This window comes from Equus przewalskii, chromosome 12 (genome assembly GCF_037783145.1).
Source record: "Equus przewalskii isolate Varuska chromosome 12, EquPr2, whole genome shotgun sequence".
Lineage (NCBI taxonomy): Eukaryota > Metazoa > Chordata > Mammalia > Perissodactyla > Equidae > Equus > Equus przewalskii.
In genome coordinates this window covers 7,915,675-7,940,346 of record NC_091842.1, presented here as the reverse complement: position 1 = coordinate 7,940,346, position 24,672 = coordinate 7,915,675, and the positions used below count along the sequence as shown (strand labels likewise).

The 24,672-nt window shown below is 43.9% G+C and overlaps 1 protein-coding gene across 1 annotated transcript in view; it reads right to left on the bottom strand.

Moving 5' to 3' along the window:
* ZSCAN21 (zinc finger and SCAN domain containing 21) overlaps window positions 1-13,833 on the bottom strand; it is a 42,547-nt gene extending 28,714 nt beyond the window's left edge. The window contains exons 1-5 of the mRNA XM_008536548.2: window positions 13,696-13,833; window positions 4,884-5,400; window positions 4,479-4,632; window positions 2,085-2,176; window positions 1,684-1,810 (exon numbers count right to left, since the gene is read on the bottom strand). Coding sequence (XP_008534770.2) covers window positions 1,684-1,810; window positions 2,085-2,176; window positions 4,479-4,632; window positions 4,884-5,306 — 796 coding nt within the window. The 5' untranslated portion in view covers window positions 5,307-5,400; window positions 13,696-13,833. The remainder of the gene's footprint in view (window positions 1-1,683; window positions 1,811-2,084; window positions 2,177-4,478; window positions 4,633-4,883; window positions 5,401-13,695) is intronic.
* Between the last annotated feature and the right edge of the window lie 10,839 nt (window positions 13,834-24,672).

Here is a 24,672-nt window from a genome sequence, read left to right as displayed (position 1 = left end):
GGCATGGAGATAACAGAAGAAAACAAAATTTTACAAATGCAGAGCTGATCCTCTCATTTCAGCAATCACATATTAAATGCTGGAATATATTTTTGCTGTAGCCTGCTACATTCTGTGTGTCACTTTGTTTTCTAAGTAGAGACTGAAAATTCTTCAATAAACACACAATATTTTACATGTGTTTACATTTGTCTAGGAATAAAACAAAAATATCCTAATTCTACTTTTTTTTTTACTTGGCCTTCAGAAACCTCTCCAGGTAGGTCTGTACCATCCCAAGAGGCCCCTGAATGCAGCTACTGAGGGAGCTAAATACTATCTAACTCCTGACTTGAGTGATGCACCGGCTTTTTTTTTAAATTTTTTTTTGAGGAAGATCAGCCTTGAGCTAACATCTGCTGCTAATCCTCCTCTTTTTGCCGAGGAAGACTGGCCCTGAGCTAACATCCATGACCATCTTCCTCTACTTTATATGTGGGATGCCTACTACAGCATGGCTTATCAAGCGGTGCCATGTCTGCACCCAGGATCTGAACAGGCGAAACCCGGGCTGCCGAAGTGGAATGTGAGCACTTGACCACTGCGCCACCAGGCCCGCCCGTGACTTGAGTGATGAAATTACCATAAATACTGAACCAATTTTAAGGAAGAGGAAATCGGTCCACTTCTTTTGAATTCCAAGCCAAGCTCCTGACGGTCTAGATAATTCCCAGACTATTCCCAATGTCTTTTTTTAAAAGCTATTGCAGAGTAAGCAATACCCAGCTCATAAATACAGATCAGTTCTTTGGCTTAACTTTCATCTAGTCCAAAGGGCAGTTACCAAGAAACCATAAACCCCAGTTACTCCTATGGCTCAAAACGAAACCTGACGTTTCTTTGCTAACACCCTGTCTTTCTTCAAGGTTTCCCTTCATCCACCCTCCCTCTGCCCTCCCCAGGCAGAAGTCTCACTGTGGACTTCCCCGTGGTAGGACTCCTTTGAGAGCTGCTTTGCGGTCTATCTCCCAGGGGCTGAGATCTAGCAGAGACAAATGGGAACGTCTGTCAATTGTGGTGCCTCATAGACCTTCTTCATTCTTATTACACACCCAGGAGCCACAGCTCTTCAAAGATCCCCATTAGTTTTGACACTGGGAATCCCGATCATGAGGGAGGCGTGGGTGCAGGTTCACGGAATTATATAAAGCTGTCGCGGAGCAGTGCTCACTGGATGGAAGAAGACACAGAGTCCATGGAAGGATGTTGGTAGGTTCAGGAGCATGGTCCCGGATTACGGTTAGAGAGATGATCAGTTCTCACCTGGCCCTTTATACCAGGAAATACAGATACTGTCAGATGCCCCGACAGAGGCGCCTAAACTAACCCCTGAGGAGTGGAGAAGAATCCTCCCAGGTAACGGAGTGGCTGAAGAGGTAAGGACAAGAACGCAAGAGTATTTCTGACTTCAAATAGCAAAAACTACCTAGAGGGAAAAAATCCACCTGGAATCAGGGAGTCAAAGCACCAGGCTTTTGGGGTTAAATGAACACAAATGTTCTGATTCTCTATCTGGTCTGAAGAAAGGGGCTCAGTGGTCTCTAAATCCTGGTTAACACTCAACTGAACACATCAGAGATCCCACAACTAACAAGAAAACAGGCAAAACAATCTTATCAGACAATAATCCTGCATCAGTCTTACCCTGGGAAAACACGTTCCCATAATTCTCCTGCCTGTTGTCCCTATTGAGATTCCTCCGAGCCAGGTTCTGACATCCCCATTCCTCCAGGATGAGGGACACGGCCATGTCCTCGATCTTCACCATTGCCTGAAATAATGAGATCCCCACACTCAGTTCTCCCGAAGCTCAGGGACAATCCCACTGCCCAAACCTGGAGTCATGGACAGAGTTGACTACAAACCTACAGGATGCTGGGAAAGAAAAGGTGACCATGCCAGGCTCTGGTGCATGGAGGGGGGAGTGAGGCTGCTCTGTGGGCAGGGGCATCAAGAGTGAGTGTCCTGAGTGGAGACTGCTAAAAGAGCTCCAGAAGAGAGGCAGATACGAGGGACTCAGGAGGGCAGAGGGGCCCACAGCTCACCTGGGAATCTGCCGTGAATAGTGCAGATGCCATCGCCTGGTCTCGGGGACTCCCCTCATTATGAGGGGCAGGAACGTGGGTGGCAGGGAGAGCTGAGGGAGGAGAAAGGAGCTGTGAGTAAAACCAGCTCTGCTCTGGGCCTCCCCTCGAAGAAGGGCCCAGGGGCACTCTCTTTCCTGCACCAGCATGCTTGATATTCAACGTTCAACTACAGAATAGATAACCACAGAGAACATGAAGAAAAACCGTGACCTCTACGTTTCCAAGACTTCTAGTCTTAAGCAAGAGTCACAAGGAATCATATAAGGGTCCTTAAAATCACCTGGTCCAACCCCTTTATTTTAAAGGGGAAACTGAAGCCCTGAGGAAACTGAAGTCCTGAGAGGGTAAATGACTCGTCTAATGTCACACAGTTAAGAATGGCAGAACCAGAACCAGAACCAGAACCCAGGTTCCTATTCTCAGCTACAGAAGTGGGTAACATTTAGCCCATGATTCAAGTCTGGGTCATAATTTAATTTTCTCCAGTCTAAGGAACAGTACCAGGACACGAGAATCCCATTTAGTTGTGAAAAACACACCACGGCTTTAAAAATCTTTAGCTGTAGGATCTTGAAAAACAGGGTAAGAAGGGGATCATCTTACTTCTGGGTAAGTTTTTCCATTTCCATCCCTCTACTTTTCTCTCTCACTGAACCAAAGAGTTTTTTGATAAAATGTATACACGGTTCAAATGTTGACAAGACATTTACAAGAGTACAAAGGCCTGGGTTGACACTCATCTAACCAGACATCTATAACATAGCGAATGATCACACTAATTGCAGTGTGTAAGAGCAAGCAGAACAATTTTCAAGTGCGAAATTGAAATCCTCCCTTGCCAAGTAATAATAGATTTGGAAATGTTACTGCTAAACAGGTAATGTTACTGAGCCGCAAAGATATTAGGGAAATGAATTTGAAACTGAATTACTAAACCTTGCACCTATTTCAGAACTTACAATAATAAGACAAGCTAAGTAAAATGTACAAAAAGATCGAGTACCCAGCACTTCAACTTTCTGACAGTTAGGAGCACTCCGGAAGACGAAGCGCACAAAGAAGAAATTAAGAATGAGTGTGTATGCCTCAATTCGTTGAGGAACTCTGTACTAAGTAATAAGTGTATGTACCAGGGTCTCTGAAACTAATTCTGGCAACCTGAAGCTCTAATCTGGCACTTAAAACCATGAATATCCTCCTCAATTTCCTGATTTTCCCCTGTGGAGTGTAGAGAGACCCTGCAATCCCTGGAAGGGGTTGGGTGGACAGTGGTGGATGACATCACAGTGCATTGGTATATGTGGATTTCTCCAGCACGTGAATGCTGGCTATCCTCCAGGATATACAGACAAGAATGCTTCCTTAAGTGCTAATATTCCTACCCCAAATGTCATCACAAATAGACACACTGGCTAAGGAATGTGCCTTTATCAACTCTTCTTGGACAACTATAATTTTAGCATGTTATTGTTTATACTGATATCCTATGCACCTACTTTGATTTTAAAACTGGATAAAGATATTGTTAAAAGTCCCTCAAAGGAAAAAAAATTAAAACTGAGTTTTATTTATATGACCCTGAAGTGATTTTCTTCCCCATCATGTTCCTCACCCAAAAACAAAATATTTTTCCATTGTTTGAAATTTCTAAAAGAAACCTAGAAGAGCGAAGTTACAGAATATTTTTATACATTTTAAATAAAATAAATTTTTCTTTTGGAAGGAAAAATTTTTTTTTTTTTGAGGAAGATTAGCCCTGAGCTAACATCTGCTGCCAATCCTCCTCTTTTAGCTGAGGAAGACTGGCCCTGAGTTAACATCCATGCCCACCTTCCTCTACTTTCTATGTGGGACATCTACCACTTGCCAAGCGGTGCCATGTCCGCACCTGGGATCTGAACCGGTGAACCCCGGGCTGCCGAAGGGGAACGTGTGCATTTAACTGCTGAGCCACCAGGCCGGCCCTAATAAAGTGAATTTTAAAGATGATCCTTTTTTAACATAATTTATGACATACTAGGGTGTTTCAAAACCCAGGCTGAAAATATATCATCTCTTCCCAGCACTTTCCTATAAAAAAAAATCTGCTAGACATCCAGAATGCTGACAATTCAGTAAATAATGTAATGTCCACTCAAGTTCACTATGCACATTTCATGTAACTCGTTAGTAACATTTGACTCCTGAGATTCGTCTGTAAGTTATATTTCTCTTCATGTTTAATAATGATGACAACCATGTATAATGATAAAAACAGCATGCTTCTTTATTACAGGCACTTAGCAACACAGAGAGGGCACACCCACCCGAAACAGTCTGCCTCTTTCTCCCACATGAAGATTTGCTTCTTACCTCGTGACTGTAAGAGGCGGGGTTTCCGAGATGAATGCTTGAAATGGGACTGGGCAGCTTCAGGATGAAGGTCAAAGCTCGAGGACTCCTGTACTGGATCCAGAGGCACCATCCCCCTTGCGAGCATCTCAGGTCCATGAACTTGACCTGGGACCTGAGGGACAAACAGGTTGGGCTCACGGGTAAATCGTATTTTAACAGGAATTTAAACAAATGGAAAAACCATTACGTATACCAGTGGATGCAGTGGGGAGAAGGCCAGAATACTTTTTAATATCCAAACCGAGCTGAGAGAATAACCACCACAAAGACTACTCACACTAGATTTAAATGAGTAACTTTCTCTTTGTTCCAGTCTCAAAGTCCACGTGCTGCTCACATACAATAGGTTCCACTCCTTCTTACCTGCTGTCCTGATAAATCAAGCTCCAAATCTTCCAGAAGGGTCACAGCCTCCTCCCCACTATCGGGACGGTACTCCTGCAGCCAGACCTGGAGCTCCTTGGGCAGAATGGAAAGGAACTGCTCCAGCACGAGCAGCTCCAGAATCTGCTCCTTGGTGTTTATCTCTGGTCGTAGCCACTGATGACAAAGTTCTTTCAGTCGACTCAGAGCCTCTCGAGGCCCAAAAGTGTTCTGGTAACAGAAGTGCCTGAAACGTTGGCGGAATATCTCCGGGTCAGGAGGAGGGGTGTCCTGCAGGCTGGAATCCTGCCCCCACATGTGGTCCTCCTCATCTTCCTCTTCCACCTTCACTATGACAATGCCATCCTTCTCCTGGGCAGCCTGGGGGGAGAGACCCGTGGCTTCCCTTGATTCAGCAGTCATCGTTCAGGCTCGGGGAACCGACTTGATCCAAATAGGGTCTGTGCTCTCCTTTCTGTCCTAGGAGATGTTTCTGGTACTTGTTTCTGCACTATTCCTGAGGTATTGAAAAAAGTTATTAGCACCTTTATGAAAAGTGAACTGTGCTGCTAACCCTTCATACAAGGCTTCACATCAAGGCGCTAAGAATGCCTCTGAACAGTAAAGGGGGAAAAAAAGCCTCAGGGCTGCACTGTTTTCACTGTCACTTTGTTTTTCACTGTCACTCTGTATATTAAGGCTTGCAAACAGAAACCTCCAACAGGCGAATTCCACCCTCAGGGTGTTTGTCGAGTCTGAGCACCTTACCTCCAGGAGGACAGCAGGTTGTGACATCAGGTGTTTAAACTGCTTAGCCCAGGAGAGCTGAAGGTCAGCAGGGTGCCAGGCACCAGGCTCCACACAGGGCACGCAAAATGGCATATCCTGCCACAATAACCCCAGCAGGTGGGCACAAGTGCTAGTACCACTTTACAGATGACGTGACTGAAGCTTAGATAACTTCATTTGCTCGCTAGCAGGTGGTTACCTACCCGGTGGAGTCAACATTCAAGCCAAATTTGAAGTCCTGCCCTTGCCAATCTACCACCTGGCTACTTCTATTATTTCTTCTTTTTTTTAAAGATTTTATTTTTTCCCTTTTCTCCCCAAAGCCCCCCGGTACATAGTTGTATATTCTTCATTGTGGGTCCTTCTAGTTGTGGCATGTGGGACGCTGCCTCAGCGTGGTCTGATGAGCAGTGCCATGTCCGCGCCCAGGATTTGAACCAACGAAACGCTGGGCCGCCTGCAGCAGAGCGCGCGAACTTAACCACTCGGCCACGGGGACAGCCCCTATTTCTATTATTTCTATAGGTGCCTTAGTCAGTCTAAAGCTGTGGTCTTCAAAGCACAAGATGATCTACCTTGGGTACAGAAAGAAAACGTCAGAATGCCTATTTATATTGTAAGCATTAGAGAAATTAAGCATATTTTATGTACAAATTGACACGAACAACCTCACTTGGTCTACATGTTGAACTGCCCCATGTCACACAGGGTGTATGATACATCCCAAAGGAAGAGTGGGAGGCCCCTCCCTCCCGTACAGAGATGCCCTCATTCACTCGTTCACTTTTAGGTACTGTGGTGTTTCCCAATTTACCTGAGAACACTTAACGGAAATAATGGATTATTTTTATCCAGCCTTAACTAATGGCCTTCCTAAAAGAGACAAGCATGGGGGGTGGGTGGAATGGGTGAAGGGGGACAAATGACACAAACTTCCAGTTATAAGATAAATAAGTTGTGGGGATGTAATGCACAGCATGGTTACTATAGTTACTAATACTGTATTGGATATTTGAAAGTTGCTAAGAGAAAAGATTCTAGAAGTTCTCATCACAAGAAAAAAAATTTGTAACTATGGTGATGGATATTGACTTAGTGTGGTGATCATTTCGCAATATATACAACCATCAAATCACTATGTTGTATACCTGAAACTAATATAATGTTCTGTCAATTATATCTCAGAAAAAAAGAGAGACAAGCAGCTTTAAAGATTCTTCCAGAGAAACTACAATTAGAAGAAACACCAATGATGCAAACACACGTGAACAAGAAAATGGTACAGCTGAAGCTTCTATCTAGAGTAAGGTTCTACTCTGCCAGATTAGAGGGTGAAAACCAATGTGGCTCTAAATCAAACAAGAAGTCAACAAATAAGAAGGCAGCTCCTTAAGAAAACAAAACAGAGTGTGAAGAACTATTATGAGAACAGGTGTATGCTGGGAGATGTTTCCACTGTTAAGTAGTTTTAACTGCCAAAAATCATACTAAGTATCCTGGAAAAATCCTTATTACACATTTTAAAAACTTGGAGGGGCCAGTCCCGTGGCCAAGTGGTTAGGTCTATGCGCTCTGCTTCGGAGGCCCAGGGTTTCGCAGGTTCAGATCCGGGGCACAGACCTAGCACCACTCATCAAGCCATGCTGAGGTGGTGTCCCACACGGAAGAACTACAAGGACCTACAACTAGGAGATAGAACTATGTACTTGGGGGCTTTGGGGAGACAGAAGGAAAAATAAAAAGATTGGCAACAGATGTTAGCTCTGGGCCAATCTTTAAAAAAAAACTTGGAAAAACTTCCTCATCTGTTTAAAAATGTTCCAAATCAAGAGTTTTAGTGGGTCTTAGGCCTGTTTGTTAAAAATATAAAACACCTTTAGATTAGTTTGTAAGAACAGATGATTTAAGGGCATGGAAAATGGAACTGTACTAGCTGAATTTCAACAGCAACAAAAAGTTAGCGTGCTTGGTGGACAGCACCAAGCACGAGTTACTAAGCAGTCGACAATGCGTTTCTTCCATGTGAAGTGACAAATCTTTGGGAAATATTTTTTTCACCTGTGCAGCCATCAAAATTAAGCACCAAATACAAGATAGTATCACAATGAGTTAAGCCAAGAGTTTTAGATCAGCAAAGCATTTTTAATTACATGGCTCTCACTAAAAAGTTATTAACAATTTTGGTGGGAAAGGAATCATGTACATTTAAAGCACAAAAATTATTTTTAAAGAGCACGATTTAATGTACTGTTTTATTATACAAAATGTTGGTGTCAACGCAAATAATCAATAATCAATGCATAAATCAAAATTGGGTGAGTTTATTGTATGAGCCAGCCTGAGGACCATACAGCCTGAGAGAAGTAACCTCCACCAGGGGAAGAAGTGCTCCGAGGAAGAAGCGGCGTCTACAGAGAAGTTACACGCCATCTTGGAACAAGGAACACACACCAAGTATAACAGGAATCTCTCTTTTTTACTATAATCATAAGATGTCTTGCTAGCGCAACAGGTCAGTGGTCATGAGATGCACACAACAGGTCAGTTTGACCCTTAGTTTCTGGGAAGAAATGCTTATCTCTAAAGAAATGCTGATCTGGGGTGAGGCATACATCCCTATCTTTAAGGGCATTTTTCTTTGCTTTGGGATATTGTAAATGTTTAAAGCAGATGTACAAGGCACGCTGGATAGGCACGTCAGGTCATTCTCAAAAGCAAGGTCAGGCCGGATTAGTTTTAAACCAACTGGTTTCCTCATATGCCTCAATACATTAACTGTTTTTAATTGCTTTTCATTTATTCATCATTGGTATAACAGCATATGTTTGTAATTTTTATAAATAGTTTTTACTGATAAGAATGTGACCAAAAAAGTTTGGAGATGACTATGTTAATTACAGAAAATATGACTGTAATTTGAGATTTATCACAGGATTAGTTTTTCTTTCTCCTTTGTCCCTAATGAAAAACAGAAATTCTTATTACAATAGCAGTCTATAATAATAACAAAGAACATTACATTCAAAAAGGCTTTCTACATAAATGTAAGAAGATGTGGGAATCAAGTAATTTCTCTAATAATTTTAAACTAGCAAAAGTCCTATTGCAAACCATCTTCTAGCCATTCCCATCGATGGATTCCCTCAGAGCTGTTTTGCACCCCACCCTCCTTGCTGCAGCCTTAATATATTTTTTCAATTTCAGAGCAGCTTTACCTGCTTACAGCTACAATTATTCAACTTCCTAAACACTTCTGCAGATCTACAATATGCAAGGTGCCTGCTAGACTGAGGGGAATAAAAAGATGAGAAGCACGATTCCTATTTTTATATAAATAATTACAGTACAGAGAAGAAGGTGCCAACTGTTCTAAGGAGGTTTCAGTAGCAGTGCAAGAGGAGCCCTGAGAAGTAACTGACAGCCTTAATAAGACAGCTTCTAGGAAGAGGCCCCCGGGAGCTGGGGCACAGAATAGCCAGAACCTCTATAGGAAGAGGCAGCAAGTTTGCCTAGTTTCTCCCCACTGGCTGCTAAATAGTTCCTATAAACCTTAGTTTCTTTCATTTCATTTTGAGAAGTCAAAAGAAAGATGATCTTCTGCTATGCTTCCCACAATTATTTTCCACCACCCGAAGTCAGGCTCCATATCTCCTGCCTAGACTAGTGCCATAGTCCCGTATCGTTTCTCTAGATTCAATTTCTCCCTGTTCCAATACCAACAATACACCAAGGTCAACAGAGTATTGCCAAAGTATGCTTCTGGCTATTCCCTCCTTCTTCTCAATTACTGTCAACGAATCCTCAATATCTACCAATTCAGTGTTCAGACAACACACTACACTACTTTTCTTAGTAGCAAGCCCCTATATTTCAGCCTGTCTGGCCTATTAATGATCCCCAAGCATGCAGTGTGATTTTTCATCCTCACTCTGCTGTGAACCATCTCCCACCCTATCAACACTATGGGTCAAATTTTCACTCACCCTTCAAGATGTGTAATGTCTCCTGACATTCTGAATTAAATAAGGTATCTTCCTCCTTTGAACACCCTTAGTACTTTCTTTGTTCTATCTTATGGCACTTACATCCTCCTTGTATTATCACTATTTGGGTGACAGTTCCTATCTCCACTCCCAACTAAATTTTAAGCCCCTCAATGACAGGGACTCTTGTCTTCTTTGTAATCATCTCCTAGAGAACCTGGCAGAGTTTAATTCTGTTAAACTGAATAAAAGAAATAAGAACCACTCAAACTACCACAGCCCCCCCTGCCATCTGCCTTTTGTGGCAATTAGAGATCAGACGTTCTACTAATATCTCAATCGCACAGGCTCAGATTCTCACGTTCCTTGCCCCCTCTCCTTACATGCATTCAGTGTCCAAGCACCAGGTAGAAGGAATTCTTCGTTCATATATATTTTTCTACCTAGCTGTATGAAGTCCAGATTCCTCCCTTTGGTTCCCTGCCTTCATTTTCTTCCTCCCCACAATTCATCTCCTACCTTATTCTCAGATTCTTCTTCCTAAAACTCTATAGCCTTGCGTCAACACACCCCAGTACCTGGTCCCAGTTTCCCCTCCAGCTTCAGTTCCCATCAATGTCTCTCCCTCCCCCGCAGGAACCTTCTCCATCCAGCAAGATGAGTCTACTCAGTATTTCCCATATTGCCCCTGTATTTTGATTGCTATCCTTTCCTCACATCACACTCAGTGCCTGGGATTTCCTTCCCAGTCTCTCTGCCTTTTCAAATCCTACTTCTCTGTCAGACCTAAGCTAAAATGCCACTTGCCTCTCATCACTGTTCAATTCAAGCCTCCTGGAGGCAGAATAGTAAGAGCCAACGTTTATTGAGGGCTTTCTCTGTACCAGGTATCATATGAAGCATTTCACACAGCTATCATCTCACTTTATAATGACAAACCTAAGGTTTACTGACATTAAATAACATACCCAAGGTCACACAGCAATTAAATGGCAGAGCCAGGATTTGAAATTAGGTCTGTGGGACTCCTCACTTCAAGCTCTAACCATCATACCAAACTCACTCTGTCCCAACATGTGGGGTAAGGAAGGGCTTCTGTGTACATACAGAGTCCTTCTGAGAGGAAGACCCATGAAGGATGATCACTCAGGAATGGGCTTCACCTGCCACCCACTGTTTTCACTGGAGAGCTATGTGACTCAGGAGATACAGGAGGAGAAGCAAGTGGGAATCATCTAAAGTCTAACCAGGTGGGACCTTGAAACAGGATAACTGAACTACTGCAGTAACTAGCCTAGCACTAGAAATCTCTATTTTTATGAAAATTCTATCCTGTCTCAGCTATAGTAAGGAGAATAAAAGGAATCTTCATTTGTGACCACACTTAGGCCAGAGTTTTAAAGAGCAGAATACTCCTGGATCAGTGGGACTCAATAGGAAGACTCTGAGGAGGAAGTGAGACCTAAAGGGACAGAGACGAGGGCATGGGCATATGCCCTCTTCCCTCAATTGCGACAGGTCCTCTCCCCCATCTCCCAACATTTCTCTGCTCCTACTCTGGACAAGAGAAAGGTCACAACAGCAGTGGAAGGGCTGGGTTTTATTTTAGGTCTCCCAGAGGATCTGAGCACACAATCTTTTCTCCTTTCTTTAAACTCCTGGCCCTAATAGTCTCCACCTAGCATTTGATATGGAAGTTCTTAGGATGTTTCTTCCCCTGTAATTTAATTTTTCATGCCTTCTTTCTCAACCGAACTATTGTTAAGGGTATGCGTCTTTGTGCCTCTTAGACCACTCAGTATGCTTCCTTGCAAGCATCAGTTTTTAGAAAATACTTGACTGAATTTACAATGTCACTATTTTGTGCCTATTCATACAATGTTACCCTCAAATTAGCCCCACAGGCTACCACTTAGCAGCTCACCACTCATCAGGTGATGATTTGGGGCCGGTTCATCTCTCTATGCACATTTCTTTATCTGCACAACGGGGATGAAAAACAGTATTTACCTCAGAGTTGCTGTGAGGATTAAATGAGTTAACATATATAAGGCACTTAAAACAGTGTCTGGCATTTAGCAGGCACTAGAAAAGTATTTTAATTTTTGTTGATAAATTTACAAAATGTAACTGTATTTTGCAATTTTCAGCCTGCTGAGATTAAGCAATGGAAGAAATCCTATAATAGCAGCACAGGTTGGAACAGCTGAATTCCAGTCTCCCACAAATGAGTTACACATCCCCGAGTGAGTTATTTAACCTCTTGGACACTCAGTATCCTTACCTGTCAAGTGTGTGTAAGCGGGGGAGGAGTGGAAAACTACCTCCGGGGTCCCTTTAAGCTGACAACCATTCTGACACACTATCCAATATAGATAAGATTATCCCCCGCATGTGGTTCTCACCAAGAATACAAACGATTTTCTTACAAAAAGGGCTTGGAGTTACAAGCTCAGTTTATTCCAAAGGCTATTTTTCTAAACAGGTCAGTATCTTTTCCAGGGCGTAGTCTTAGAAGTTTAAACAAACCGCCCCCCTGCCATTTTTGAACAGAGCTATAAAATGTCTTAAAATATAAAAACATTTCCTTTAAAAGACAGCTACCTTCCCAAAGAATATTGATACTATCTCAGAATGAAAAGGTAGGATTTAACCGTAACATTCATTTGTATTTAGATACCATATAAAGTTAGAAAAAATTTAAATGCTTAGATCACGTAGAGAACCAGCAAAAGACTATAGTACCAAGTAGCTAGCTTCCGTTTGTACTGTAAGATTGGTGAAAACTGCCTGAAATAATGAACAAGAATCCTGCATACAAACTTGGAGAAACATTCTGGGGCAAATTATCATTATGGTTCCCTATGTAGTAAAGTTATTTCTCCACATTTGGCTAGCATATATAGGAACAGTGCTTTGTTGATCTGGTTACAATGAATTCTCCACAATTCAATTCAACAAGTATTTACTGACCACCTCCAATCCGCCTAGCACTGGCCTGTACAATAAATGCTTTCTTTGGTCCCAGGCCATGTAACAGCCACTCTCTATAATGAAAGTATCTTATTGTGTACCGGAGGCACTGCAGGAAAGGGAAGGGAGGGGAGCAGTGTCAGGCTAAACGGTAGCTGAGTTTTTCAATTACACTGACCAAATCAAATGATTTCCAAGTTGGAAGGGACTTTTGAGAAAATCTAGTTAATTTTATTGATGACAAAATTGAGAGTTGGCCAAGTGTTTTGTCTTATCCAAGGTCACTCGGTTCATCAGGCTCCTAACAGCCTGTGCAATTTCCACAAATGCCCTTCACTGTTCACCCACTCCAAGTCAAGCAGAGCAACCACCGAGAACTAAAAAATCTACCTAATCTTCCGGACAGCTCATTTTTAAAAAGCCTTCAAAATACTCATTAGCTGAAAGTGAGAGAGAGTGGGATGTACATAATCGCTACTAGATCTGAATCACTTCTTTCTCCATTCTGACTAGGCTTCAAAGACTCCTGAATCACCACTCGCGAGTGGGGGTGGGGTGAAAAGACACAGGTGATCTCGAAACACGTATGCGGCACCTCAAAATGCGTCCACTGCTCGGCCTTCCGCATTTTTCACCTCGAGGTCCTGGAAGACCCCGAAAAAAAAATCTCTCATTGGAATCAAAGCAAATGGCGACTTAGGAGAAGCAGAAAAATCAGACAGGGGTCGCTTCGCTCGCGATTCTCTGAAACGTCAAACGACGATGACGACACCGCGGGCGAGAGGCCCGAAGGGGCCGTAGACGCCTTCTCCCCAGGTCTCCGAGCTCCCCTGGACGCTAAGCCCTCGCCCCATCCCCGCCTGGTCCCGGGGTGGGGCGGGGACGTCCCCCCGGGGGACGGAGCTTCCTACAGCCGGGCCTGGGGAGGGGACAGGGTCACCGGACTCTCGTCACACTCCGCCCGGGCGGCCTGCAGGGCAACCCGGGCCGCAGCTGCAGAGCCCACCCTCACGCACACACCCCTGCGGCCCCGCCCGCCCTCCCCCGAGGCCGGCCCCAAGTCTCACCGTGAGCCCCGGGAGCGGCCTGGGGACGCTGGGCGAGAGAGGGGAGCCGACTCTGGGGCTCAGGCCGGCCGAAGGGCGCTGCACACGGACCTAGGCCCTCCCGACGCCTCGACACAGACACAATGAGTCACAAAGGCCGGAAGTGTGTCAGCACCTCGCCTTCCGGGACTGCGCAGCGCTTCCGGGTCCTCTCTAGGAGCGCGGGAGGATTTTGCATCTCGGTTCCCGAATTGCTAGACTGGGGACCTGCCCTCGGGGGATCAAGCCTCCAGGTTTGAAGTTCCCGTCCTCAGTTTGCGCGTCCGGAATTAATGCCGGGGACGGACGAGAAGGGGCTTCAGGCTTTACGAGATACAAACAGACTGTCCAGCTCAGACACCAGTCCGTATGATAATTAGATTTCTCCTGTCTTTCCATCTCTGGCAGTCCTTGTAGTAATTATAGTTATTACCAAGCAGTAATAATATTTAGTAATTGTATGTCTGTGACAGAGGTTCTGAAACAAGGCTGTAGACAGAGGAAGATCAAAGTGAAGCCAGGGGTGGCTGATTTCACAGAACTGCCATGGTAGCTTCTCTCGGGCCCTGGAGATTTTTGTCAGTCGAGAGGATGGTGTTTTCAAATACTTGACACAGCCGAGTTAGTTATGAGGTTCTGTGTTTTGCTCATGTGGCACATGCTATTATATCAGTTTAAAGGAGGTTTCAGAGGAATAATAACAGACACTTTTGCCTTCAAGGTGCTTTAAAAACCTTCAACAATTATGGCCTTGACCTTTACCTGGCAAGGTAAGGCAGAAATAATGCTCCGCCTGCAAGCGTGACCACAAGCTTTAATGGCTGTGACTTTGTTCTACCTCCCAAAACAAGTACATGGGAAAGACTGAACTTAGTAGCTTGGTTGCATGACTCCTATTACGTGGGGGAGATTACTTTTTTTTTTAAGTAATTTTATTGGGATTATAAAGGTTTATACCTTTGTGTAATTTCAGGAGTACATTGTTGTTTATCAATTCCTGAATACACTTCATCGTGCTGGGGGAGACTACTCTTTACAAAATACTTGAAAACTAAAAAAAAAACAATTACAGTGTCATTAAATGAAGATTGCAAAATGGAGAAAAGTAATCACTTGTAATCCCTCCACCTTAACTGGACTATGATGGCTTTAATTTATCCCCTTCCCATCTGTTTTCATATGTGTGCATGTATTTTTCATTAATTGTGTTAAACATAGTTCAAAACTATCCTTGTAATGGATAGGTAGCTGGTGTGCGTGAAGTACCTGCCACGTTCATCCTGTGACCACTTTTTGGACCAGAGCTGATTGCATCACATTTGGGCACCTGATGGAAATACGGCTTATATAGATGCTGCCCATTGGAGCTATGGAGGTGGCCTGGCCTGAGAGCTCTGACTAATGGAACAGCAGGGATCCAAGGCAATTAGATCTCCTTCCTGGGGAGTTTAAATGTGAGACACACAGAAAGCTGGAGGCAAGCAGAAATCAGTAAGCAGAAGACATTACGTGATAGAAGCCATGAGTAAGCAGAGGCTTGAGTAGAGAGAAAAACAAACTGAGCTCTAGAAACAAATGCAGAGAAGGGCTGGTGCTCTACATGGCAGAGCGCACAGGAGGGAGCCCAGCCACCCAGTGCTGAGGGCCCACTGCATGATGAGGCGACAGCCTGAATAACCTTCAGGTCCCTGTGTTTTATTCTCTGCAGTGCTGGACTTTGCTGCATATGCCATTGCGCCCTGTCTCCGTCCTTCCCCACGTGTCCTTACAATAAATCCCTTGCCAATGAAGAGTCTAACTTTGTTCTTTGTCACCTGGAAAAGCCCTATGTGATTGATGTGAAATCATGTGTACACTTAAAAATGCTTAATATCATTAACATTTTAAATTTTGCTACACAGAATGGATAAGTATCATTTTAATAGCTTTATAGTATTCCATGGAGCAGCTATACCATTAATTATTTAATAATTCCTTTATTTCTAGACATGTAGAATACTTCCAAAGTTTGGATAGTTTAAGAAATATTTAAATGAAGATTTTTGTGCAAATGTCTTTTGGATTATTTAATTAGGACAGATTCTGACAAATGGGTTTACTGAGTTAATGGGTATGCACTTTGCAATATATATATTACTATATTTCTTATCCAAAGAGGTCTAATTCTTGTCTTCTTCCTTCAGCAAAGTTACTTATACCAGAAGGGTGGCAAATGTCCTTCTATTGACCTTGATTAATTTATTGGGTCATATCAGAGTTACGGCAGAATTTATTTTTTTGTAGCCATTTATCACCTAGTAAGTATCAGGGATTATGCTTGATTTTGGAGGATGCAAAAGTCACTTTGCACTGGTCTTCAAGAAGTTTACCGTCTGGTAGGGGATGTTAGGCCAATGTGTGGGTCACCAAAATACAACGTGAAATGATGTGTGTGTCTGGAGCCACATAAATGCACTTCTCGGGGCTGGTTGCAGATTTCCCAGATCAGGATTAAGAGTTCTGTGGAGCTCTCTTCTGAAGGTTACTCTCTGCTAGTAGAAAAGGGTGTTGTCTCAAGCTTGCTCCAGGGTCAGCCATGTTGTAGCTTCTCCTCCTGCTGCTCCTGAGTGCCACTGCCAGCTGCTGTCTTCTCTGGGTCCCCTGGCTTGGAACAGCTTCTTCTTCAGTTTCTAGACCCATGAAAGATCCATCGCACAAGATTGTTGTGCACAATAGATTTAATCCTCAATTTCTGAATCAATGAGGAAGATGATAACCGTGTGGACTGGAATCAGCCTCAAGGTGAATATTCAACATTTTCAGCCATCTCAGCCATCAGGAATATATCCCTGGCCAGCTCTCTAATGCTTAGCCTCCCTTGAAGCCTTCTGCCTTGTCCAGATCCTTCCTCACATCTCCTAGCTTCTAAGATCCTAACAGTCTCTTGGAGCTTTTGTTCTGTTGGGCATTGATTTCACTTTACGTACATCAATCCGACCACCCCCATCCCCAAATGCCCACGAGGGCCAGGCAGCCAATGGCTGGGATAGATTTAATGGTTGCCTGAGTGTGAAGGGGGTTGTGGGTAGCCACCCATCTATTGAGCACATGCCCCGGCCGAGGGAGGCAATCACTTTTCAGCCTATTGTTGCCAAGTGGGATGTGGACTCAGAATTACCAGATAGGCTCATTTTTCTAAGGAGAAATGGGATTTTTAGATGAAATTTCTCATTTTTTCAATGGCACTCAGCAAACAAACAAGGGGCACACTCACACAGGGCACATACACAGGTACACCCCCTCTGAGTTGGGGGCAGACGGGTTTTGCAGGTAGGTGGCCATGTGCTGCCTCTTGTCTAAAGAGCCCCATGGCTAAGGAGCTCCCTTTCTTAAAAATGTTCTCTCAATGGGTTCCCCCAAACAATGCGCCACCTGCCCGGGAGGTGAATGCCCATCCTCCCCAATAATATGGAAGCACATTTGCCACTCCTTCCCTTTCAAAAAGTGCATTCTTCTTCTTCACAATGCCTCCTGGAGGTGAGTCCACTAGGCCTTCAGTGAAGGATGTTGATGGATGTGGCTGGTTGTTTTTAATCCTTGGCATCACGGCCTTAGACCAGAACCAACCTTCCCAACTCTTTGTGCCCCTCAGCGCCATGGGAGGGGGCTGATGGTGAACAAACTCCCATGGAGTCTGCAAGCTGCCCACTGGCCCTGCTTGTGGGAAGGCTGGTGCTCCCTAGACAAGGTGGATGGCCAGGGTGGCACACAGAAGGCACCCCGGGATGGGCGGTCTGGACAGCAGACGAAGCCCAGAGTCTACGCGAGGAGACTTCAGCCAGGTGCCAGCCGACCACTTGCTAAACTGTATAACCTTACCCAATCACTTCATCTCTCCCAGCTGTAGTGGGTCACTGAAAATATGAGCAGAATAATGCCACAGTCCCCTTTCCATTGTCCAGGACAAGATGACTCAACACCTTCAAATCTTCTGGTAAGTGCTACTCAAATATTGATTTGCACTGCGGTAATACAGGTTTCACTGAAAAAGCCTGTCAGGTGTATGTGATGAAGGGAACGGGTGGACACAGTGTGGTAGATAACAGAAAAACCTTTCTCTTTCCCAGAAATATGGAAAACATTTCCCATAAACCACAAGGAATTAAGAAACCCAGCTTGGAAGGCAAAAATACATAAGCCACAATTTTTTTTCTCCTCTCTCTGGTGGCTGCACATGGAAGGCAGCAGAGTCCGTGATCTGCTTGATTCTTAGGGTCAGACTGGGGTTTAAATCTTTGCTGAAATACTATCTCACTGTATGAGCTTGGGCAAGTTAGTTAACCTCTCCGAGCCTCTGTTCCCATTATGGGTTGACTTGTGTCCTCCATAAAAGGGTACCTTGGAGTCCTGACCCATGTGAATTCACTCTGGGGGTGCAAGTGTCTGGGCCTTTTGAATTTGAGGAATGTATCCTCCTCAGGCCTATTTGCACGAAGGTCGGAGAAGCCTCCTGAGACAGAGCTCACCCCATGGGAGAGGCTGGCAGACAAGTCTTACTCAGCAATAAAGTCGTCACAGGGGACTGCACTTCTGAGCATGAGTAATGCTGCCTGTCAGATTTACCACTTGAGCTGGCTCCCTGTGGCCTCCTATTCCAGTCTCACAGCCCTTAGGGCATATAAAATACAAATTTATTCTCTTGCAATTCTGGAGGTCAGAAGTCTGAAACTGGGTCTTACAGGGCCAAAATCAAGGTGTCAACGGGGCTGGTTCCTTCTGGAGGCTGTAAGGGAGAACCCACTTCCTGGCTTTTCTATCTTCCATGGGCCACCTGCATTCCTTGGCTCATGGCCCCTGCCTCCATCTTCAAACTCAGTAGTGTAGCATCTTCAAATCCCTGTCTTTCTCTCTTCTCTCTGACCTCTACTTCCAGCCTCACATCTTTGCTCTCTGACTCTGAGCCTTCAGCCTCTCTCTTACAAGGACTCTTGTGATTACACTGAGACCACCCAGATAAGCCAGGATAATCTCTCCGTCTTGAAATGCTCAATGTAATCACATCTTCAAAGTCCTTTTTAACATGAAAGATAACATATTCACAGGTTTCAGGATTCGGACATAGATGTTTCGGGATATCATTCTGCCTACCACAGTTTCCTGAGGGAAGAATTCTTTGAGCCTCCTCTGTGGGTTGTATGTCCCACACCCAGGGCCTGGGCACCTGTGGACCTGCATGCCCAGGCCACTGCTTCATCACCAGCTGTCTCACCCTGCTGGCTCACCATCACCACCACCAAGGCTATTCCAGTAACCCTGCAGGAAATGACACCAGAATTGCCTGTTGGCAAAGGAGTCTGGAAAGTGTAATTCGCACGGTCCCAGACTTCTTCAACACAGAATGGAACACAGAATGCAGACAGAATTGAACTGAGAGCTGAGAGCAGACAGGTGAAGTCCATTGCATCCATTCACACCCTTTCATCCAGATTTAACTTCCATGCAACAGCAGTGACAACAAAAGGCGTTGTGCTTCCACTTAAGATGATGCAACTTCCCTCATACAAATGAAGGCTTTTGCCCTTTTCTGAAAAGTCCCATCAGTCGCCGTATCTGCCATTGAGTGTTACTTTCTCTTCTCGTTCAGTTCCAGTCTCACCTGATTAGTGTGTAACCTAAAATCTAAACCTAAATCTAAAACCACTCCTGGAGTAAAATTAAAAACACTCTTTATATAAAGTTGTAGTATAAACAGAGAGAGGAAAAAAGGAATGATTAGTGAATATATAGAAATATATAAATACATATATAAATATAAAATATAATACAAATAAGGAAGAAAATATGTATAGTTGCTACAGGTCTTCTTTCTTTCTTTTTTTTTTTTTCTGGTGAGGAAGATTGGCCCTGAGCTAACATCTGCCAATCTTGCTCTATTTTGTATGTGGGACAGCCCCACAGCATGACTTGATGAACCGTGTGTAGGTCCGTGCCCGGGATCTGAACCTGTGAACCCTAGGCCGCCAAAGCGGAACATGAGAACTTAACCACCATGCCACCAGGCAGGCCCCTTTCTTTTTTAAAAAATTATTTTATTGAGGTCATATTCATTTATAACTGTGTAATTTCAGGCGAACATTATTCTATTTCAGTTTCTGTATTGATTGCATTGTATTCACCACCAGTAGTCTAGTTTTTATCTGTCATCATACACATGTGCCCCTTTACCCCTTTCACCCTCCTCCCACCCCCTTCTCCTCTGGTCACCACCAATCTGTTCTCCTTATCTATGTGTTTGTTTGTGTGCTACATGTGAATGAAATCGTATGGTGCCCTTCTTTCTCTGCATGACTTATTTCAATCAGCACAATACCCTGAAGGTGCATCCATGTTGTCACAAATGGGACAGTTTTGTCTTTTTTATGGCTGAGTAGTATTCCACGCTACAACTCTTATTTCTGTAGCCCATCACATGGTTGTGTTTTGGGGTTATTGGTTACCAATCTGGAAAACATGAAACATTAGATGTGTACTTTATACTTAGATCAAAATAAATTCCAGATGGATTAAAATTTTAAACATAAAATATAAAACCAAATAAGTAATAGAAGAAAGGAGGCGTGACTATTTGTACCCTTTGGGCAGTGGGAGATTATTAAGCATGACACCTGAGGTAGGCATCCATTGACTCGTCCACCCAGCAGCTCCCCTCTTCCGAGGACCCTGCCCTGCCCTTGCACTCCCCACCCCCTGCTGCCATGGACAAGTGGTTTGGGCAAGCGGTGTCCTCTCATGTGAATCCGTCTTCCTGGCCACGGTGGCTGGTCTAGAGGTGAGCTCCTCATCCAAGCAGGGCTAATAACTCCTCTGGCTACCAGTCTGAGTCACCTTGAGATTCTTTGAACCCCCTCCCTGTTCATGAAACTAAGATGTGTCTCCTGGCACTGCCATTGGCGGTGATTCTAGCCTTTTGGATACAGCCATCATGAGAAAATAAAGCTCTGCCAAGGAGGGAAAAGCAAGCTGAGAAGCAAACAGAGGATGGCTAGTCTCTACCTCCTGCAATGCTAGGTTACACCCTGTCCTTTCTGGTTATGTGAGTTAATAAATTCTCACTTTTGCCACAGCTTATTTCAGCTCAATATCTATCTCTTACTATCCAAAGTTCCAATTCAAATAATACCAGAGACAGGAACCATGAAAAAAAAATGGTAGATTTTTAAATTAAAAGCCTTTTAAAACTAGTTGAAAAAAACACACTTACAAAATTAAAAGACAAGTGAGAAAATTTTATAACACACCTGACTGATGCTTTTGGCTGTTTCCTTGGTGGTCCCAAGATGGCTGCCACAGCCTCAGTCATCTCCTCATACCATATTCAGAGCTTGTAAAAGGGACTGGCGTGTCTTCTGTCTTGTGTCCCTTTTTAAGAGCGGGGAAAATCTTATAACTGTTTGCCCTCGCTCTCACTCCCAGTAGACTTTCACATCTCTTCAGCTAGAATAGAATCACATACTCATGCCAAGAAGCATAAGAGCATGGAGGATAGAATCACCAGGATTGGCTAAGACTTACGGAGATTCACTGCCTGGGATGTGGTACCTGTGAGCCGTATGGAAGGGGAGAATCTAAACAAAATCAGGGCTATGCTAGCAGGGCAAAAACAGGACAGCTGAGATCCTAGGGGCGGTAGGGGCAGAGATTTGAGTAGACTAACCAACAGGTTCTGCCATACTAGACAAGAAACTTAAAAATCTAGGATACTCTTCTGCATAGTGCCTTTTCCGTGGAATGACTTAAGAGACCGGTGAGCTCCTTTTAAGCTTTCCCATACACCAGGCACAGTGTCCTTATTCAGAGCATAAAAATTAGAGTCAAATGGAGCTGAGTTCAAGTCTGAACTCCACCACTAACTAGTCTTTGGGGGCTTCTTAATAACCTCTCTAAGCCTTCAGTTTCTTCATCTGTAAAATGATGATAATTAATCATTGGTAATTACTAATAGTAATTGATAATGGTGATCATTGTTCTAAGCTCATAAAGTCTTTGTGAGAGTTCAATGACATAACGTGTATAAAGTGCATAGCAAACCATGTGGCACACAGTGAACACTCGATGCATGTTACTTTCCATCGTTATTATTATTGCTATTCTTATTGTAATCTTAATTAGAAGAGGAAATAATGGTGCTTACATCCGTACGGGGAAAAGAGACGAGTAAATAATCAAATAAGACAGTTTCATAGTGGTACTATGAGAAAAGAAAACATGTTTGTATATAATCACTAAAGACATCTCTGGTTATTTTCCTGAGGATAGATTCCAAGAAATGAGGTTGTTGGTCCCACAGTAAAGGAACTATATGAAATAGTGCTGTAGCTCCAAGGCTCTAGACCTGTTGATAAACAAGCTCAGTTAATGAGATCAGGTTGCATCCACCAAGAGTTTTGAAAGAACTCAAAGGTGAAAGGGTTGAAAGCACCAACTGTAGTGATTTATTGTTACGAAGGGGTGCTGTGCTGAAGGACTGGCAGGCTGCCCTGAGCAAATAACAGTTTCTGAAGGGCACTCTAGAAACTGTGCTCCCAAGTTTGACTTCCATGTTGTGAAAACTAGTAGACTTAATCCTGAAGGGGTGCATCCCTGAATGTGTTGCTGACACCAGGCACTAGGGACCTCGGAGGGTAAATCTTCTCACATGCTTAGTGACTTTTTATTGTGGGTTCCTCAGACTTTTCTCTTTGGGAGTTAAATGAGCCCTGGGTTTATAGTGAGAATCTGTGTTTGATTCAGTCTTATACCCAGGAAGATTAATAAGACAGGATCACTATAAACTAAATTTAACTAGAGATCTTTTGGGTCACTCAGATAGTGTGATTTCAGGCCCCAAACCTTTGTGAGGGTGGCTTTGTGGTTAAGAATTTTCCAAGGCCTGAATAGCTACATATCCCCATTGTCTTCTGCTTTGGGGTGGATTTTATTTTTGTTCACCCTTCAGAGTGTTGTCCTTGAGGTTCCCAGCTTTTGGCAGAGGTCTCAGGTCCTCAGCTTTGTCTCCTGCCCTCATGATGTGTGGCCTGTTAAAACCCATGCTCTAGACGCAAGAGATGAGCAGACTCTTCAGGGAAGTCTCTCTAGTGTGTGCTTTCCATCTGGATTAGTGCTTCCTTGTCATTTCTGGCCTCCAGAGGATTCCTTTCCTTTCCCACCAGCTCATTCATGCATTAAAAAAAGACATATTTTGCATGGAACCCACCATTTTTCGGTGTGCTATATGGGGAAGCTTTCTCTGATCATCTTGTCTGCCATATGGCCAGAAGTAGAAATCTGGGAGACCTGTAAGTCTGAAAAATTGTAAATGGTGTGGCTGGAGTAAAACAGGCTTAATCATTGAATCTTGGAATACTAGAATGAAGAAGCCCAAGCACCGCACAAAGGACAAATACCTGGAGATGCTGCTTTATAGAGAAGACAGTGAGTTTATGGACCTTACTCCAGGGGACAAGCTAGAGAAGTGTGGCCCTCAGTGAGTCCTTGCTGAATGAATGCAAGGCAGGTAATGGCAGAGTTGGATGTACTTTTCAGTTGGTTGAATTACCAGACCCAAGTTATATGAATAAGCTCACATCAATTTGGAATGGCGTGTCCAGAGCCAGCTCCTAGTGGATTCTGTCCTGTTGTTTCCTGTTCAACCAGATCCTCTTATATGTGCTTTTTAGGACCTGTTTTCTGTTTTATCAATGTTATATAAGAACGTTGGTAACATAAAGTTAGATTTGTATGTGACTCTAAGCTAATGGTGTTAGCTAGTATGTTGAAGGTAGAAAAGCAATCCTTGTCCCCTTCCCCAATAATAAACAGGGAGTAGATGAGTTAAAATGTAATAGGGCCAAATGTTCTGCATGTAGGTGGAAAAGTCTGCAAAATATCCTTGTGGCCACTGTCCAAGATGGAGCATCAGTCTGGAAAAAATAAATATGAAAGGACTGGAAGTGAAAGAGGTGGCTTTCTGGCAGCAATAGTAGTTAACAAGGCCTGGGGCTCTTCATGCATTGTAAGCTCAATGTGAGCCAACAGTGTGATTCAATAAACGTCAAACAAATCCTAGGCTGCAGAGATAGCAGCACAGAGTCCAAACACGGAGGGAAAGGCACACCTGCCTCCGCAACCGTCAGGTCACTTGGGTGCAAGGCTTCACCTTCTGGACGCCGGAACAAAGCAGAGAGCAGTGAGAGGAGAGCTAGCCATATGGGGATGGAGCAATGGAAGCTTCTCCTCTGGGCTTCAGCCAGAAGAGCAGCTTAGGCTGAAGAGGGGACTTGGGAAGGGGCCTGTGTCAGTCTGCTGAGGTTGCCCTAACAAAGTACCATAGACCGGGCAGCTTAAACAACAGACATGTGTTGTCTTATGGTCTGGAGGTGAAGTCCAAGATCAAGGTGTTGGCAGGGTTGGTTCCTTCTGAGGCCTCTCTCCTTAGCTTGTAGATGGCTGTCTTCTCCCTGTGTCCTCACATGGTCTTCTCTCCATGTGTCTGTGTCCTAATTGCCTCTTCTTTCAAGGACACCAGTCCTATTGGATTAGGGCCCAGCCCAATGACCTCATTTTAACTTAATTAGCTTTTAAAACCCTATCTCCAAATACAGTCACATTCTGTGGTACTGGGGGGTTAGGAATTCAACATAGGCATTTTAGGGGGGACATAATTCAGCCCATAATAGTGCCTGACTCCTGTCTCCACAGGAAATCAATTCTCCATTGTGGTTCCAGCAGACAAAGCAAAGACCACTGTATGGGAGTTATTAGGAACGCCGATTCTGGCTCAGTATAAGGAAAAGCTTTGTAAGATAAAAGGAAGAGCTTTGCCTTAGGAAGCGATGGTTTCAAAGCTGGTCAAAGAGAGGATAGATAGTCTCTTGCTGGGAGTGTTGTGTCAGAGAAAAGGTAGACTAGATGGTCCCTCGAGATGCATCTGTCAGGCTGAGC